Source organism: Symsagittifera roscoffensis, chromosome 7 (assembly GCF_963678635.1).
Source record: "Symsagittifera roscoffensis chromosome 7, txSymRosc1.1, whole genome shotgun sequence".
NCBI lineage: Eukaryota > Metazoa > Xenacoelomorpha > Acoela > Convolutidae > Symsagittifera > Symsagittifera roscoffensis.
In genome coordinates, this window is record NC_087068.1 from 1,080,397 (window position 1) to 1,100,426 (window position 20,030).

At 38.0% G+C, this 20,030-nt stretch overlaps 2 protein-coding genes across 2 annotated transcripts; one reads left to right on the forward strand and one right to left on the reverse strand.

Annotated features, from left to right (window-relative positions):
- Window positions 1–5,467: 5,467 nt before the first annotated feature.
- Window positions 5,468–14,516, forward strand: LOC134851316 (uncharacterized; the record flags this gene model as incomplete). The annotated part of the gene is given in 3 exon segments (XM_063867344.1): window positions 5,468–5,704; window positions 6,271–6,386; window positions 14,004–14,516. Coding segments are annotated over 3 exon segments (696 nt in total), but the record flags the coding sequence as incomplete, so codon positions are not given.
- Window positions 14,517–14,519: 3 nt separating this feature from the next.
- On the reverse strand, window positions 14,520–16,198 carry LOC134851315 (MFS-type transporter SLC18B1-like). Its single transcript, XM_063867343.1, has one exon. It carries the CDS (start codon window positions 15,938–15,940, stop codon window positions 14,522–14,524), a length of 1,419 nt encoding a protein of 472 aa, XP_063723413.1. The 5' UTR covers window positions 15,941–16,198; the 3' UTR covers window positions 14,520–14,521.
- Window positions 16,199–20,030: the final 3,832 nt, after the last annotated feature.

Here is a 20,030-nt window from a genome sequence, read left to right on the forward strand (position 1 = left end):
GAGTGCACCGAAGCAGGTAAAAGCCTTAAGCCATTGTGCGCCAAGGGTGACATTGGAAAGGTATATGAATCTAGGGAGCCTTATGAATGCCTGCAATTTAATTTTTGGGGTCCGATTAAGTACTTAGATTAATCGAGTAAATATGTCTTGGTATCTGATGATCGATTTTTTAGGGCGATGATTTGCGGGAATAATAAAATCGACAAAGTTCTCAAATTTATGAATCAATACATTTCTCAACACAGTGTTCCTAGAAAAATTTTCATGGATCAGGGCTCTAGTTTTACGTCGAAAGCGATTAAGTCGTTTTGTAATTCTGAAGGAATAGAGATCGTCTATGCCCCCGTAAATGATCATCGAGCCACGGGCTGTGTCGAACGCACTATTGACAGTTTGAAAAATTCTGTTTTAACCTACGCAAAAGAAAAGGATAGTGGAAATCTAGAATCGATGGTGGAACGCGCGCTTAGTGCTATTAGATTTGCTCTTAATGCTAAACTCAAAAAATCGCCACTTGAAGCTCATCATGGCCGGGAGGCAAATACTGTCCTTCGGAACCTTACAAAGAAGCCGTCGTTGCAAAACCTAAACTGGAACAGGGTATTGAAACAAAAGTCTGCCTGTTTAGATTCTGATGACCCGCGGGCGCTCAAATTTCCGCAACCAATGGCAACTGATTGGGAAGATCGATCAGACGTAGACTATGACGTCGAGCATATAAATCACCCCAGGAGTCGTGCAAATGATCAGTTGGTTTCGGTTTCGGTTGCTGATCGCGGCTCGGCGCCGGTGGTTGGATTCAAATGCTCCGTGGGAGTGAAATTGCGAAACGTAGATGCACAAACGCCATATCGTCCTAACAAGCGGACGGAGCTCTTGTTTCAGCGCAAATAAGATACCAATAAATGGTATAGACCTTTAAAACAAAAAATAGTTAGCTAATCTCAACATACCTTAACGTTAGCTAATGGCTCTGTGCTTAGGAAAAATGGGGTCGCGGGGAAAACGCTGAATCCAAATGCACCAAAACTCTTGGAGCATTTATCTCCAAACCCTCCAACGATGAATGCGGTTAAACGAAGGGCCGATCTGAAGCGAACAGAGGAAGAAAAAGCTGCAGGTGCGAATGCGAGGAAGATTATACGAGCTGGGACGCGCGCTAAATCACAAATTTGGGATAACGAGGACGATTCTGATTCGGCTTCTGAGTGCGAGCCATTGCAAATTTCGCGATATGCCGGACAGACAACGAGGGATGAACTGGGAGCTGAACCCAGTCATGGTGACATATCGAATACGCCGCTGGCGAAGGAAAACACCAAAGGCGAGGCGGAAACATCCGGCGGAGGCGGTGCGAAACCATCTCAAGGAGACGATACAACGAATAAACAACCAGAGACTAGTATCGGAAAGGAGGGTAGCGTCCCTAATGTAAGCGGCGATGCTCAATCGGGAAAGTTACCGAAAAAGAAGGGGGAGCGTGTAAGACGACAACGATTAGTGTCATATTCAAGTCAGGAGTCTCAGGACTCAGATGGGGTGGGGTCGAAAAAGAGTTCTAGGAAACGAGCTACAATTACCAAATTCGGAGGCGTAATGATCGATAGTATTTTCAAATCTCACAGTAACAAGGGGGAAGAGGAGACAGGGAACGTGAAACGAATTAGGAAGATGAAACCAGCCATGATTGGAAACAAGAACTTTGATTAAAAACTCAAAACTATGTCCAGGGAGAGGGCGGACCACTGTAGGTCTAAAACTCAAAACTTTGGTTTATTGGTTACAATTTTAAATTACGACTAAAAATGTTATTTGAGGGAATGTCAAATATATATTATCAGTTCATTCAGTCTATATATATATTGAGTCCGCTCAGGCGCCATTGGTGCTAGCCAAGTCCTTGGTGCAGTTTTAATTAGTACCTGCCAGTGGTGGTTGCGTACATTTGATATCTGAAACAGTCGAAGTACCATTGAGTGTATAGTTCAGTTATCCTTTACGTTGGAAATTAAAGTATTGAATTCTGCGTTGTTTCACACTAACTTGCTTGCAAAAACTGAAGTTACCGAAGAAAGTTGTTCAATGTTTCAAACGATTGAATAGTTGGCTAGAAAACAGATTTTAGAGTGGAGAAAAACTAATTGGAAAACAACTTGAAAAAATTAGACTTTAAAGCATCTCAATTGAAAACATGGAAGTACGTTTGAAAGGTTCATCCGATAGAACAATTTGTGCAAGTTTCAGTGATAACGTTTGAGCTATCAGAATGATGCTAAGAAACTGAAGTTTCCATCACTTAAGTAGCTAGCTAGAATTTCTTGTTATGGACAAATAGTTGAAAGAATAGAATAGGTCTGGCCAGAAGAATTGAAACTAATCAGTTTTCCATCGTTTCAGTTGCGTCATTGAAAATTTGTATTCAAGCAAATTTCGGTTCTTAAGCACTAAACGGCCCAAAATCAGAATTTCTACATCGTAAACTGGCAATTATGCGATCGAATTTGATTGGGTAATTTTAGCCAATCAAATTCAAGGTAGACGGTCAGGCATTCCGATCAACCTTTCCCGCAGATAAAAATATTAGCCGAAGTATCCGAAAAGATGGAACTTAAAAGATGTAAAATAATCAAATTAATTTTGAGTTACTTGTGAAACCTTGCCCAGACAAGAAAAACTTAATAAAATGGCTCGACAAAACAAAAATTTTATCTGCTTGAAATGGCAGTATTTTCCATTTGAAATGACAGAAAATGTCGAAGGAACTTGATTGCTAATTAGCCAATCAAATTCAACCACATCAATTTTAGGTTAAGAGATGTATAAATAATGATTTTGGGCCGTTTAGTGGATAAGACCTAAAGTTTCTACAGCATGATAAAACCAACTGAAATTAGTTCAACGCCTTAGAACTTAATTTGATTGCTGCGTTGTCGTGAAAATGATTCATTTTTCATAAAAAAACTTTACTTTTGCATTTTTTGCGCAGCTCGGTTAAAATTTTTCAAGAACGAAGTAGCAAAAACCTACATTGCTTTGAAAAGCACAAAAAAAATTAAAATTGAATTCATAGAAGGTTTCATTGTTTGGTTAGCTTGCTTAAGAACTTGCACATTTGGTATTCGCAAAAACTGCAAGTTTTTGATACTGAAATTGCTAAAATAGTTGAACACTTTCAAAACTCCGGTTTGATAGTGTTCTACATTTTTTATGCGGGAATGCATTTTCATGCTGTTCATTACACAAATCAATGTTCTAAGTCAATTTTCTTTAGTAATACGGTAAATTTTGAACAAATCTAAGCTATACTCAAAGTTAGCTTATGAAAAATCCGTTTTCCCTCCCCCCTAAGTCCATATCCCCCTAAATGGGGGGGGGTATTTGTACGGTTGATCTGATCAATTTAGTTCGCTTGGCATTCTTTTCCAGCTTTCGAGTTGAGTCCAAAATAATCAAAAAATTTTCCTTGAATAACTAAATAGATCAATTTGAAACTTTAGGCAAAACTATTGAAGCTTTTAAGTTGAATTTGTGTTCATTCAAAAAATCAGTGTTTGGTTGTACTTTGGTTAAAAAGCTTGAGTTATCAAAATAAGTGTGAAAATTTCAAATTTTACTTGATTGAATGATTTTTTTTCAATGTATGATTTTTAACTATTGAATTTTTGAAAATGAAATTCGGTCGAGTACAACGGGCGCTTCGAAAATTAAACGTATTCTTAATCATTTCAATTTTGAAAATAACGCGGAATTTTTTCGAGCAATGAGTTCGAGTAACATTGAAACATTTGGCAAAAATTTCAAATTGGGTTGGTGCCCAGTTTGGATTTTTTATGTCTCTTGAATCCAGAGACAAGTCTTTACGAAAAATTAAGAACAAAAGAAGAACAAAGAGAGCGTCCTTGTCGCTGAAAGTGACGACAATTCACAACATACACAGTCTGACCTAGTAGTGAATGAAATTGAGCATGACACGATGTAGTTTTGTATTCTAATTAGCACGCAAAATAAACTTAAACTATTGGTGAGACAATTCAAGCTGATGTTTGAAGATTGAAGAATTCAAAATGTCATCAATTGTATAGTTGAGTGGTTAAAATTGCAGCTTTCGGCAGAAAAAAAATCAATCTATTGAAAAATTTTGAAGAAATTCAAACTTCTGTTTTTGAGTAGTCTTCTTCTGTAGCTCAATTCAAAATAATTTAACGTAGAAAGATTTAAAAAGACAACGGTGCCTGTGTTGACAAAATGCTTTTCATACTACGCAAAAAATTGCTTATCATCTCATTTCATACTGACCAAAAAACAGTATGAAAATAGCATGACAAGAATTTTTCCATAGCAAGAAAACCTAGAACAAGCATTCTTTGCCTTATCGCAATTGAATGGCAAGCTTTTTCCCATACTTTTTATCACAAAAAGTTTTTGAAAAAAGCAAAATCAATTTTTTTTTACAAAAAATTGTATGACAAGCTATTTTTTTCATACTATGAAATTGTATGATAATAGTTTTTTCCATTGATAAAAATACAAAAATTTTTGTCTGAAAATTCTTTGTTTCATCCAAAACACACTAAGTAAGGATTTTCTGTCATAAGAAAACCAAGAGTGTTACTGGCAGTTGCCACGCAGATACACTGCATTTGATGATATTAGCCATATAAGTTATTGTTAACATTTTCACACAGAATTATAATCAAAAACCACTTTTTTTGTGTATGGCTGGATAAATTGTTTTTGTATATGGCTGGGTAAATATCGGTGGTTAATGAAAAAGGTCTGTTTTTTTACGAATTTAGGTTTATCTTAGCATATGAAAACAAAAAACAATACCTGTCTTTATAAAAAACACTTGCTTATAATTTTTGGAGTTTTTGGGTGAAAAACTCAAACTGGGATACGTCATAGACACAAAAAGTCAAATTTTGCTTGCAACATTTTTTTGCGTAAAATGTATATTCGAGCACAGAAGCAAGTTTGCAACCAGAAAAAAAAACGATAAAAAACTTCACTTAAAATTTGTTTTTTTTTCTAACGAGAAATGCATACCATACAATTTTCATATATGAAGTTGTATGATGAACAATTTTTTTTATTCAAAAAAAAATTGGATGCCAAAGTTGCTCTCATATAAGTAACCAATTTATTTTGTCACCTTAAGCTGTCACCTTTTAAACCGTGTTAAGATAATTTACGAAAAAATTTTTTTTGATTGAATAAAGCTTGTCTTACAATTTTTTTCCAAAGACTCCTATACTAAATTTTATGATAGGACTTTTTCTTGTCTTGGGATGTGGGAGCCGTTTTATGACATCTTTTTCTGCGAACATCAAGCCTATTTTTTCTAAGAGCGAAAATGCATTTCTTTTAGTGTTTAGCTCGATTTGCAAAATTGCACAACTTTTTGATCTACACTGGCGCGAAAGTATTTAAAAACGTTTTTTGTATAATAAAAAACATTTGGTTTCAGAAACCGTTCTGTCCACCGCCGGATCTAATTGGAGAGCATCCCTACCACGTGAGCAGTTTGAAACCGACCAAAGTGGAAATATGTGTGACTCTGTCTCACTTGCCGATGGACAGCGAGAGCAGACGGACATTCCACACCAAGACTCAAGTAGTCAGCTTACTCACCAGGAACTCACACAACAGCCAATTCTGCAAAATATCTAGGGACACTGAACGGCTGATCATAGGCAGGCTCAAGGTCTCCTCTTTCTAACCTCCCACCTCTTTCAAATGATCTTTTTCCAGTTAAACTAAGACAATTTAGCAACAAGCCAAATCCTAATACCTAAGAGATGTTCAGCTCATGACGGAATATCACTGTGGCATCCTTAAAAAACTCGATATTTTATCGCAAAAAAGTTTGCTTATGTTAATAATTTCGTGAACAATAGTCACATTTGTTCAGATTTTCTGATCATGTTACTTTTATGGTTCCTCCCTAATCCGAATTTGTCGCCATGGCGCTATCTGCCAATCGTCCGATCCTTTTCTCTCTTTTGCACGCTGATTCTCGAGCCAAAACACAGTTTCAACAAAACAGAATCAGTTTTAATTCACGTAACGAAAAAAAAGTTTTTTTTTAAATACAAAATCATAACATGAACAAATTGAAAAACTTCCCCACCATTTTTGCTATCAACATGATAAATTTCAATCATATTCCAAACCAATTATCGTTTTCCAGGACGGTTTCACTTTTTGCTAAATGGCTTTAAGACTTAACTCAATTAGCGAAGAGGTGGCATGTTAAAAAGAGTCGTATAGAATCTGAAGATGCAAGCGAGGAAGAGGTGTCAGGAAAGGGCAGAGTTGAGAAAGATGGACGAAGCCAGGCAGAACTTTGCTAAGGTGTTGGGAAACACGAAACCCATCAGAAAACTGTGAGTATTCGGCGAGTGATTGTACATTTGTTCCGACATCAGTAATTTTGTGCATGTCATACCGCTACTGCAGTAGCAGTATTTATTATACGTATGTACATCTAACCTCTGGTGCTCAATCATTATTTTATGGTATTCTCAAGGTCATACGTAAGTGTTGACACTGAGATTAAGCGAGAGATCAGATTAAGCGAGAGATCTATCTCTCAGTACATAAGAAACCAAGAAAAGAGAAAATCTAAATTCAATATTCAGAATACAGTATTGAATTACAACTTGTTTTCAATTGATATCGCAACGCATATCACATGGCGCAGCCAGCAGGATTCGCAGCTCAAGACAACATAACGGATATGGGAATTCCGGTATTTTGGGCATCAGCGAATCTAGACCCTCCGTGGCGATTCAAAATTTGGTTCGAACAATTTCTCATGGCGGTTACGGTCAAAGAAAATGTGAACCCAGAGATTATTTTGGAAGAACCAAAAGACATATTAGAGGAACCACCACCACGCCCGGAAACGCCCAGGGAAGGGGAGAACGAAGATGCGAGAAACGCTAGGATTCTTAGAGATAAATTAGCAAGCGACAGAGTAGTATTGGAGAACGAAGAAAGAAAAACAAGAGGCCCACGAGTCGGACACAATGTCTTCTACAACGAAGTACAAAAGAAACTGGTGTCACGATTATTTCTATCTTTGGGCACAGAGGGAAAGAAGAGATTCCTACAAAAGAATCCGCACGCAGAAATATCGAAAATGACGTTCAGAGAAATAACAGAGTTGGCAGAAGTCTCATTTCAAAAGGTAAAATGTGTAACATACGAAAGATACAAGTTATTTACGAGAATGCAAGAATCTGGAGAATCTCTAGAATCATTCCACGCAGCATTAACTGCTCAAGCTGCTCGTTCAGAACTGGGGACATTGGAAAATGAAATAGTGCGAGACTTGTTCATCTCGAAAATGAAAAACATGACATTGCAGGACACGTTGACATTCGAAACTCTGAATCCAGAGGAAGTTCTAAAAAGGGCTATAAAATTCGAACATAGCAAGTTAACCACAATGGCATTTCAAAAGACTAATGCTGCGGCTACAGGAGGATCAAGTAGCAATTACACATCGGGTGTGAGAATAAAACAGGAACCTGTAAGGGCAGTTCAATATTTGGGGGGGAAAACCAAAACTCCAAATAGAAGAGAAACAAATAACAGACAGAATAATAACAAAACTCAAAACACGAAAACAAAACCATGTAATAGATGTGGAAGGACGTTTGAACAGGGACATCTAAAAAATTGTCCAGCCATGGGGAAGAATTGTAAACACTGTGGTAAACCAAATCACTTCGCCAAAATGTGCAGATCCCAACAAGTAAGTGAAGTTGCGGAAGATTCGGAAGGATCGGTAGAGGAATGCGACCAGATCAGTGAAGGTGTTGGGTCATGTAGTGAATTTGAAGTTATGTCAATACAAACCTACCAACCGGAAAATGAGCGAGTTTCAAAATATGTGAAAGATCGAATCAACGAAATGAGAAACAACACAAACGGAAAAGTGATACGAGTTCAGAAAATAGATTCTATTCGCGATCCAACATTGAATCGCGTAAAATCACTAAAAGCCATGGTACGAATAGATAACCAGATAATTCAATTGACAGTGGACACTGGAAGTCCTGTTTCATTTCTTAACTGGGCCACGACAAAGGAAATCATGGAAAAATCAAACAAAGTGAGATTCATACCGTCCGACAAATTGAACTTACAAACCAAATTCGTGGATTACAACAAACAACCGATCAGTATCCTGGGAGCCCTGAAAACCAATCTGAGGTCAGCGGGCTGGGAGGTAAAGGGCGCAACCTTTCTGGTATCAGAACGAAAAACTAGATACATCATGGGATTAGATCTGCAAGGACAAGTGGGAATAGTGACTACACAAAGACCGGCGCCAAAAGAACTCACCAGGTTTGACGTGCTCATGTGCGAGCAGTCAGAAGGTTGGAAAGAAAAATTTTTCACTAAATTTAAAAACTTATTTGAAAGGCAAGGCATTTCAAAAAATCACATTGCCAGTTCAAAATTCAAATACCCACTATGTCCGATTCAAGAAAAGGGGAGAAGAATCCCAATTCACATACAAGATAAAGTCGAAAAAGAAATCGAGAAGTTATTGACAGAAGGTCATATAACAAAACTTGATAAATGTACAAGTGATTGCTTTATCGCCCTGATTGTGATAACAGTAAAGAAGGACGACTCAATAAAATTGGCAATGGATGCAAAACCAATCAATAGACAATTGTTCAAAAACAAATACCAAATGCCGAATGTAGATGAACTTATTGATGGGGTAAGCCAGATTGTAACTGAAAACAAAAAGGGTACGCTATATTTTTCGGTGTTAGATTTGAAATATGCGTACAGTCAACTAAAATTGGCTGCTGATACAGCTAGACAATGCAATTTTAACATTGTGGGTGGAAAAGCAACTGGAACTTACAGATTCTTGACAGGGTTCTACGGTCTAGCAGATATGCCAGCTGAATTTCAAAAGGCTATGGATAGAACCATCAATCACGCTAAAAACACGTTCTGTTTTCTGGATGACATACTTATTGTGTCAAAGGGAAGTGAAATCGAACATGCAAACTTAGTAGAAGCAGTACTAAAGAAATTGGATGCGGAAAACTTGGCACTGAAACTCTTAAACTTTTAAACAAGAAGTGAATTGGTTGGGTCACCATCTCTCAGAAGAAGGGGTTAGACCGAAAATCACTAAAACGGAAGCCGTAGTAAACTTGAACCAGCCGAAATCCCTAAAACAACTAAGGTCATTTCTAGGAAGCATAAATCACTTAGCTAAATTTATACCTAACGTAGCCAGTCTGACTGAAAAATTAAGACTACTTCTTAAAGAAGAAAATCAAAAGAAAAAGTTAAAAAACATGAAACTCCCGGTGAAAAAATTCGAGTGGGGGGATGTTCACACAGTAGCATTTAATGCTATAAAAGGAGCTGTGGCAAATATTACGAAAGTGCATTATTACGATGCAAATCGTGAAACACTAGTTAAATGCGATGCTAGCCATGATGGGCTAGGGGCTACTTTAGAACAACAAAATGATGAAGGGTTGTGGGCCCCAATTTCGTTCGCATCCCGATACTTAAATGCCCAAGAAAAAAAATATTCAACAAATGAGTTGGAATTATTGGCAGTTGTTTGGGCAGTAGATAGATATAAACACTACCTTCTGGGGAAACCATTTACCATCGCAACTGACCACAAAGCGCTTACAACAGCATTGGATGTTAATCAATCGAACAAGACCTACCAATCACGTTTAACCCGGTGGGTTGACCGGTTACTGCCATATCAGTTCAACATAGTTCACATTCCGGGGAGGGACATGGGCATAGTTGATTATTTATCGCGTGATCCTTTCAATGATCCCTGGCCCGAATCAGAATTAGACGAAAAGTTTGTAGTAGCGACAATAAACTCTTTTCATGAAGCGTTCGACTGCTGGAACAGTAGGCTTAAAGACTCAAGGTCGCTCAACCGGAACGAAAACGTTCTAGAATGTTCTAGAAGGAATGTTACGAAACAGTCATCAAGTAATGGTTGCTATAGCAACCAAAACGGTCAAAACCGAACAAGGCTCGACCGGAACGAGAGAAAACAGTTTCCACGACTGCAAAAACAGCTAAACACAACAGTTCAACAGAAACAAATCACTTTTTCGTCAAATCAACCCACTAAACAGTCAGTCTTAAATAATTGCAAAATCAAAAAACGACCAGTAACGAGCAAAATAGAAAAAACAGACTCAAGGATCGAGATGTCAGAAAATAAAAACAGAGCATACGACTGGTGGTCGAACTCACCACAAGAATGGCGGAATGAGGAGCGCGAAGAAAGCATAATGGACCCAAAGTGGAACCGATCACTTTCCACCAATAACGAACTCTCGGAAGAGGAGGAGATCACAGAGACAGTCCAACGCACGAGAAAAATAATACGAGGAGGCAGAAAAAATAGGGACAGCTCCGACAGCGAAACACGTCATGCACAACGAGTAAAATGGTCGTTGGAACCGGAACAACAACGAGTAGCGGATCAAAGACTGCTCTCATTCTGGCAGTTAATAGGCGGAGAAAACAATGTTCAGGAAAATCGAGAACTGGTGGCTCATACCCAAGAAGTCAGGGACAACTTGGAACACGAATCAAGTTCAACATTGCCAAAACCGAGCGCATCGACGGAACGAAAACTCAGTGAGGTGAATGCAATAGAAGTAGACCTGACAACCACAGAAGAGGCGGAGAGTGAGGAGGAAGTGTGCTCAATTCAACCGCCAAAGGGACTAGGAAAAACAGGACTGCAAAAGCAGCAACAAGTGGAGACCCTGGACAACCTCGCAAAACTGTTCGAAAAAAACTTACTAGCAGAACTGACCACAGAAGACACGTGGATGGACCGCCTCAGGAGAGTGGTAGAGAGAGGGGATAAACAAGGATTCGAATTGATGGGACCCTATACAAATCCGTTGTGGTCACAGATGGCAGTTCAGGACGACTGCATCTTGGTGAATAATCGGCTAGCAGTACCAGTTCAACTACGACAAGCTGTCCTGAAACGAATCCATCGAGGACACCCAGGTCAGGAGGCTATGTTGGGAGCAGCGCAATATCTGTGGTGGCCACATATGAATAAGGACATCGTGAATTTGGCAGAGGAGTGTCGTAGTTGTACCAGATATGGTAAGAATGTAAAATACCTTATTTCGAAAAATTCGTCAAAACCATTGCCACTGCTCACGCAGCCGGGACAGGAGGTACAACTAGACTACGCGGGGCCTATAGATAATCGAAAAAAAAATCTATCTTTTAGTAGCTATTGATCGATTCTCAAAATTTCCATCAGTGAAGGTTACAAAATCCACAAGTGGAAAGAGCACAGTAAAATTCTTGAGATCATATATCGACACACATGGAGTCCCTGAATCAATTCGATCGGACCAATTTTCAGGATTTAAGGGAAGAACGTTAAAAAAATTCTGTTCGGAACTCAATATCGAGCAAAAATTCTGTCCGGTGGGGGATCACAGAGGTTGTGGTTTGGTTGAACGTACAATTCAAACAATAAAAAGAAGACTGGGAGTGATGATGCTCGATGAAAATAATAAATCAATCAAATTATGCCTCAGCATTATAATGAGAGACTTACGGTGGAACAAGCAGAAAACAATTCAAGTATCTCCGTTCCAAGCACATTTCGGCAGACTACCAAAAACAGATTTTAAAATTGTGAGGGATAAATTTTTAAATAATTCTGATTCTTTAGACAAACAACACTTGGAACGCTCAGCACTGACTGCTTCTCAAATGAAACGAAGAATTGATCAGTCGAGAGAGAATCTAAAGATAGTGCGAAAGGGACAACTGAGCAGGGATACAAGCCCACTGCACAAGCAGCAGATAACATCGGACAGAGACAAAGAAAGAGCCAAAGCCCTAAAGGAATTGTTGGAAGCGAACGCCCGCTGGAACTACGAAAGAAGGGACGCGGCTAAAAATGACATCCGGAAATTAGTGGACGAGACAGGGCAACTCAATCCCGATCTCCGAAAGGAAATGATCTACTCTTGGGAGAAGGGATTTGTGGAGGACAAAATAGAAAACCAATGCAAGTCACCAACCAAGACTATACTTCGAAAGGACCCTCTACGGAAAAGCGGACAAGCCTTAACCAGACCACTAAAGGGATAAAAAATTGTTTCAGAAACGGACTCAACAATTAGGACATCAGCCGGTTCGATCTATAGGAAATCGGATATAGCTCAATCAAAAACGGTACTGACGCAAGAAAACCAGCGAAGCACGAGTAAAAGTCCATCGTCAGAACCTACCAAAAAGTTTAAGCGAGTCAGCTCTCCAGAACGACTAGAGGAGCTGGGATCAGAGGACGAACTTCAAGGAGAAATGGAAATCGCTGATACAATGAATCCAATAGAGCGCTTTCAGAGGAGCCAAACAATAGTCACTTCAAAGGACACAGAAGCCGGGGGAGGCCTGAATCTTGCAGTCAAAAGAGCAAAACCCAATTTGGCGGGACCAAAACCAAATACAGAGGAAAATATCACAAACAAGCCGGAAAAGAGCGGAAAGGAAAAGAAAGGCCGAAGCAAGAAACAACAGGGGACAAATCAAGCTGCGACTGCAGCAAACTCGGAGCAAGAGCAAGCAACATCTAAGCCGGAATCAAACACAGTAGATACCAAAATTCAGTCAAGTTCTACGCCGAAAGCAAAACAGCGTCCGAAACTGAAATGCATTGACTCTCACACTCCTCTTGAAGATATCGTGGACACATTTCACAATCGAAATTTGGCACCGTCTGAATGGGAGAAGTATGCGGACCAATTGTTAAAAAGAGGAGTGCAGCGAGTTGCGGATGAAATTCGAGAAAATCCTCAACAAAGCTCGGAACTGGACACAAACTTCGAACCACCACAAGGATTCTCGGACGAATCAAGTGCAGAAGAGTCAGGTATTAGACGAAGTTCGAGACAAACAAAAAACAAAGAACCCAAACGATTCGGAGATCCGATAAAACATTCAATCAAAGAAATATCTGAAAACCTTACAGGTAGAGGTCTTCTAAAGGAGGCACTTAGACAATACAGAAACCAACTGAGAGATTTTAAAGATCGGGACGACAGACCATTAGAATCGAAAGTGCGACGACTCGAAAGACATCTATTTATGCGAAAATTCGGATATGCTACCTTGGATGAGGGAGTCGATTGGAACCCGAGTTGGGAAATCGAGCTGGAGGAAAACTGAAAAATACATAATCTAAAATCGTCAATTACCAGAAAAAACTTTTCTTTGAACTGAGTAAATTGAACTTTTTAAATAAATTATCCTACTGATGTTGTATAATTTATTTCTTTCACCGTGGGGGGTGTGTCATACCGCTACTGCAGTAGCAGTATTTATTATACGTATGTACATCTAACCTCTGGTGCTCAATCATTATTTTATGGTATTCTCAAGGTCATACGTAAGTGTTGACACTGAGATTAAGCGAGAGATCAGAGTACTTAACAATGATCTATCTCTCAGTACATAAGAAACCAAGAAAAGAGAAAATCTAAATTCAATATTCAGAATACAGTATTGAATTACAACTTGTTTTCAATTGATATCGCAACGCATATCACAGTGCATAACAACGTAAAAGAATCCACTTTAATTCTAAGTCCCAACGCCAGCCACTGGCTGCACTTTTTTTATCAGCTGACTGTAACGTTGACCTTGACAACCATACGACGCTACCTTATATCATAAAAGTATAAGCAAAGCTTGTTCTAGGATCATAGTATTAAAACAAGTGTTTGAAAAGTACTTTCTTTAAAATTTAAAGTGTTCAGTTTTTAAAGTTTTCAGTTTTTCAGTCTAACCAGCTTTTTTTAAATTCACTGTTCTCTGAATCTGCTGCAATGCCTTTGCAAATTTTCAGCTTTTTTTATCAACAACGTAATAGGTCTCTTCTCTTAGTTTTGAAAATAGCAATCAGTTTTGGAAAAAAGTTAACTTTTTGTTAGAACCCGAAAAGAGACGACACGACTGATGTTGCGTAGCGAGCGAGAGATGACGTCATTTTCGTGGAACGACTCCACAGACCAGACATTCGATGCCATGCTAAGGCGTCCGAGGAGCTGCAAACATCTGAGTCACTACATAGACCTCTCTGAGACGGTGGAACAGTTGCACTCCAGTGGGATGAAAGTGAATCGAAGTCAGATTGCAGACCTAGAGTCGCTTATCAACCAGAGTGGTCCAGTTTTACTGGATAGCTATAAGACGAGAAGAGAGGCTGAACGGTTTCGACCAATCAGAGTTCGAAAGTCAGATACGAGCGGTGAAAGTGTCTCATCAGAAACATAACTGTTCTTTTGGAAAATTCAAGGACTGTTGTAACTTCAAACTTGAACTTGTTTAACCGGCAACCTTTTCACTAAATCTCCACATCTTAGCTTAGTTTCATGATAAGCTTTTGACTAAGAGTGTTACTTGAGACTAAAAAATGACAGCTTGAAAAATCCTCAGAAAAAAAAATATTTCAAAACCCAATACTGGTTGTAAACTGAGATCGTGGTCCAGGATTGAGCATAAATTTTTCCATTATGTTTTCGCTTTCAACAAACCGACTGCTGGCTAATTCATACTCGGGGTGTTTTCCGATCGAGTACCTTCTCAATACTAGCAAGTTCTTTTTCCAGCTCACAAACCACGCAAACATGAAGGTTACAATCACGATTCCCGCTTGAAGGAGGCAGCTATTGTAGAAGCCATAGAGATCCAGAAAAAAGCCACCGGTCACTAGAGGCCCGAACTTGCGACCGATTGCGAAACACGCGTTGAGCCACGAGGTCGCCACTAGTTTCACGTTCTGGTTGTCCTTAAAACCAATATCGAAAGCCAACATCTCGAAAATGATTGAGGCAGGCACAAAGGATCCAGAGATGGCTAGACCCTGAGCTGCAAGCCAAAAAGTGAGCCAGTGTTTGTGTTGCACGAGTGGGAAAGTATCTGGCGTCCAGAGCATAGTGAAGCTCAAAGCGGATATAAAAATACTAGTCAAATAAATGTATCCAGCGTAACCACGCTCAATTAACGGAGCCAAAGTAAGTATAGCCAAAGCATAGGTAATAGCGAAAGGTAAGAAATAGTAGCCGGAAAAACTGCCTCCGATAGAAAAGTAGTCTTCCAGATAAGGGCCAACGGCCACTTCAAAAAAGCCGAAGCTCATGGATTGCATGAATAAAGGAATGCTTGCACAGAGAACGTAGGGCCTGGTTATGTAATAGAAAAAGTTCAGCCCAGGGTCTTTTTCGGAAATACTTTTCTTGTTCAAACTCAGGTTCAGGTTTTTCTTGTGTTTGTTTTTAATTGGGTTTGGAATGTAGAATATGCAAGTTATTGTGAGTAAAAGTTGAATAATCCCCAAAGATAAAAATGGAGTTAAGAAGCCACCGAAAGTATATAGAAAGGACCCAACGGGAGGCCCAAAAGCTATTCCGAGTCCAATGCAGCTCTCAGTCCAAGTTGTTATCGCTTCTGAATATTCAGGCACCAAAGGGACCATGATTAACACACCTGTGGACCATACCATGGAAGCACCGATGCCCATGACGAATCTGATGAAGAAACAAACTATGATGTAAGGAGACCCGCCGACACTGTGCTCCATACATCCGAACAGTATACTGCAAACAGCTGAGATAAAAGCACCATAGCAGAAAAATAATTTCTGAGTTTCGGCAGACATAAAACTAGCCAATAGGAAGGCTGCAAACATGTCGGATATGTCGAAGGCGCCTGTGATTAGACCAATCACAGTTGTCGAAACACCTTTGTCGTTTTGCGCATCATTTGGAAAATAGGGTGCTAATTGGGAGTAATTTATGCCTTGGAAAACATAGAGACTGAAGCCTAGAATTAACCCATAAAACTCATGCTTGTTCAATTCAAACATCATATTCAATACTATAAGTTAGTTGAAAGTAAACTGAAATCTAGCATTTCGTCTCATCCTTATTAGGTCGTCCCAATTATTTGATCAAAATGTCACTCTTTAAATAAACTCAAATGAAAGATTGAATTTGAAAATATCTGAAGTTCAAAAGTGCAAAATTAGGGATGAATTTATAAATTTAACATTTGTCCACAGATGAAACGTTTCTGGAACTCTTCAGTGTACATTTTTCAGTTTTAGAGCAGTCATTTTTAGGGAAGGTGGATAATTCGGAAGGCTGCCTTTCATACACACTGAATCAAGGCCAAAATGGAGGTCATCTGACGTTTACTAGGCGGTATGCTTTCAACGCGAAAAAATTTCATCCAAAAAATTATTTAGAGCGCCATGAATGCAAGAAAACCAACAGGATCTTCTTCCAAGGTAAGATGGGCTGATCAAAAAGGTTCTTTTCATATTGGTTCTAGGTTTTCAGACCCCTTGACAAGAGATTGGCGCATATTTAAGAAGTTGACGAGTAATGAGAATCAGCAAGAGTAGTATATGAGTGAGGAAAGCTGAGAGTGGAAATTTCAGATGATAAGCTTTAAAAAAAATCTTGGCGCCCGCATTTTTATGTTTTAAAATAGGGTATAGACTTATAAATGTAATTAAATTGACAACAAATTTCAATGTATTAAGATTTGGTATAGAGTCTGTAATGTTTTAAGATGCAATGTTTCATATCATGAAAAGGTGGTAAGAAAAATTAGTTTTTTTTTTGCGCAGAATTGCTTCTCTCATTATTGTAAAACATCAAAGAATATTATATGCAGAGTAAAAATGGACACCCAAATTGTATATAAATGGTATCATGATCAAATTTTTCCATAAACAGTTGAGTTTACTTTAATTTTTCCCTCAAAATTGGAATTACGATAAGATTTGGTCTAATTTGTGCTTGGCAGTGAGTTTATATAGTGTACTGACTATCTAAATCAACGCTCAAATTTGCTATAACCATGCTAAATTTCTTTTTATAAGACTGGGCATTTGTCCTTAATTCTCCAGTTTACACCCTTGATATAATTGCTTGACCGTTTTTTTTTGTCAAGAAAACGGTAAACTTAATTAACAAAATCAATTCAATTGATAATTAAAACCACAAGAATTCTTAAAAAAAGTACGTGATTCGAATTTTCCTCGGTTTATTGTCAATGATTGGAAACAATACAAGCTCTGAGAAATTTCAAACTCTTGCTAACTTGACGATAACTTACTTTTTATCTAAGTGTTTAAGCGTTTATCATAATTAACAAGGTGTTTAAAAACGGAAAATATTTAAAAAAGGAAATTTCAGAGGCAGTTTTTAAAAAATACATCTTATATTTGACAAAAGTCACTCAATTTTGGTAGTATTACACACAAGCTAGAGACAGGCTAATTAGAATGTGATTATATTTCTTCTAAACTATCTTCATTACTGTTCATAACATCTCTTTTGCTTTTTCAACACCATTTAACATAATTTTTTTCAGAAAATTCTTAGATTTTTAAAATATTTCTGTTTTCTGATTTATGTAGCTTTTTTGCTGCTTAACTCATTTTGTTTGAAAAATTAGTCAGAAATAAGAGGGAGAGTAGTATCTAGAGGGAAAACAATATCAATTGAACGAACATTTTGCTGGCAGAGAAAAAACTAGAACCGCAAACGTCTGAATTTTACTTTACGTTTTGTACATGTTTAGATTCAGCAGAAAATTGTTCCATTGCAACGGTAATTTTTTAAAGCAATTTTACAGTTTTTCTGACCAATAACCACTAACTTTCTTGTAAAATATAACTAAAGCCTTTTTATTATTGATTTTTTATCCGAAATTTCAAAAAAAGGTTATGTGAGAGAGATTTGGAGCCCTTTACGGCATTCGGAAAAGAATACATAAGCACATGGTCGAAGTGAGAAAAGATAGAAAAAGTTTTGCTAAAAAATTAGGTGAAAAAAAAACAAGAACAAGTTTGTTGATTGTCATCTGAAAACCATCGATACTTTTTTTTCTACAGTAGAAGTTTCTTGTAGTTTATTCTATTACCAATTTTAGAAAATTTGTAAATTTGTACCTATCCTAAAACATAGGAAACTGGCCCGCCGAAATTTTTTCGAAACTGTTTGTCTGATTTTTGGTATAACACAACTTTAAACATGGCAAAACCTATAACCTATAAAATACCTGGGAATTTTTTCCCTTTCTTAATACATAGCTTGGAGACCGGTTTTATTCCCTGACTTAATGTATGAGGGTCTCCATCCACCCTCTCGCCCTCCTCAGCTCTCCTCACTCATATACTACTCATATTAGCAAGACTGGAAGTTTAGTTTGTTTCATCAGCGTCATATGGATCTGACTGGGAAAACAAAGCAGGACTTTATATGAGACTTGATCAGCTATTGGAGAAGACAAGGAAGCTGTACGCATCACTGGCAAAAAAAACGGAAGAAACTGTCATCCACACTAGCCGCCGGATATACCAGTTTGCCGAATGTTTCATGCAATATCCCGAGCGGTGGAACAATTGAGCGTTATAACAAGTGGAGAGATAGAGCCATACAGATAGGACACCAGCCACAATGGAGCGACTAGCGAGTGCGCAGTTTTTAGATTTTCCATAGAAAAGAAAAAGCTAGGAACATCAACGGAGAAAATACGGTGGCCAAAATAATCATATTGGAGAGCATCAAAGCTAAGGAGATCAAAGAACTTGCCGCGGCATTCGCAGCATCATCAAACGAGGCATTTCCAGAGCGCACTGGGAAAGCAAAGCCGACTATGAAAAACCAATTGAGGCCCAGTAGAGATGATATTTTTTCGCAAATGTCAATCTCATCAAATTGGTCTTCCGGAAAATCAAAGAAACAAACGCAGTTCTGTGAAAAACATTGATAACTTGTGAATCTACAAAAGGAGCCAGTCTTGCCGGAAGAAAAATCTATCTACTTCTTTGGAGTCAACGCCATCGTCACTCAGAGGTATGAAGAGACCAAGATTCGCGTTAAAGAAACCCGTCCAAGTAAAAAAAATAAGATCTAATTAAATTCAAAACTTTTAAACTCTTAGTTTGTTTCCTGATTATTGTTGAAATTACAAACTGCATTGACATTTTTTCTGGAAAGGGAAATGTGTTGCAAGTGATTTGTCTACCAATTATTAAAACCAAACCTTTGCAACGTATGGTGTTCACGTAATCGCTATTAAGCATGTTATATGCAGACAGACACCTGCTAATTGTGTTTTTTTTTCAGTAACGGTGCTAAATCGAATACTCTCTCGACCATAATTGAAAAATTATAAATGCTCACTCTTTTCATGATAATTCGATTTTTATAAATTTATTCGATAGTGTAGTTTTAATCAAGTCTAGACAATTTTTAAGGAGATACCACATCCCAGAATAACACCGATAGCCAGGTCCGTTTAAAAAGATTGTAAGTTCAAAATGATTTTTGGGTATCGTTGAAGTACTACAACGTATAAAAAATGTATAAAAATGTATATATAAAAATGTATAAAAACAAACTTGTTGGAGAACTAGCTTTTTCCTTCAACTCCTTGGCGACAAAACAAAAATTTCGTTGTGTGTTTTGATGAAAACATGGAAATCAATGAGTGATTTGTAATTGTCATTAACTTAGAGATTCTATTTTGATCTGAAATCGATTCAAAACACTGTGAATACTTCCTTTTGATTGGTTAATGTTAAAAAAGTTGTCTCGGTCTCGAGTGGAAAACTCGATTGTAATAGGCGGGTATCAAAATGAAAACAACTCATTCATACGTGAAGCTCGATTTTAATTCGGATAAAAAAAAGCAATATTGCCGATTGCACTACATAGCGAATGATAAAGAATCATCGAAGAACTCATTCTTTCTCATCATTTGGTACGGCTGAAATACCTGGAAACATCTTATGATCATCCAGAGATTTCAATGTAAAACCACTGCATGGGTCCTGATTGCAAACATAGAATACAAAGAAAGCCTCAAATAAAGACTTCTCACCCCTAATAGAGAGTTGTAAAACGCTATTCTTATGAAACTTTACCAGAAAAGGAAAACAT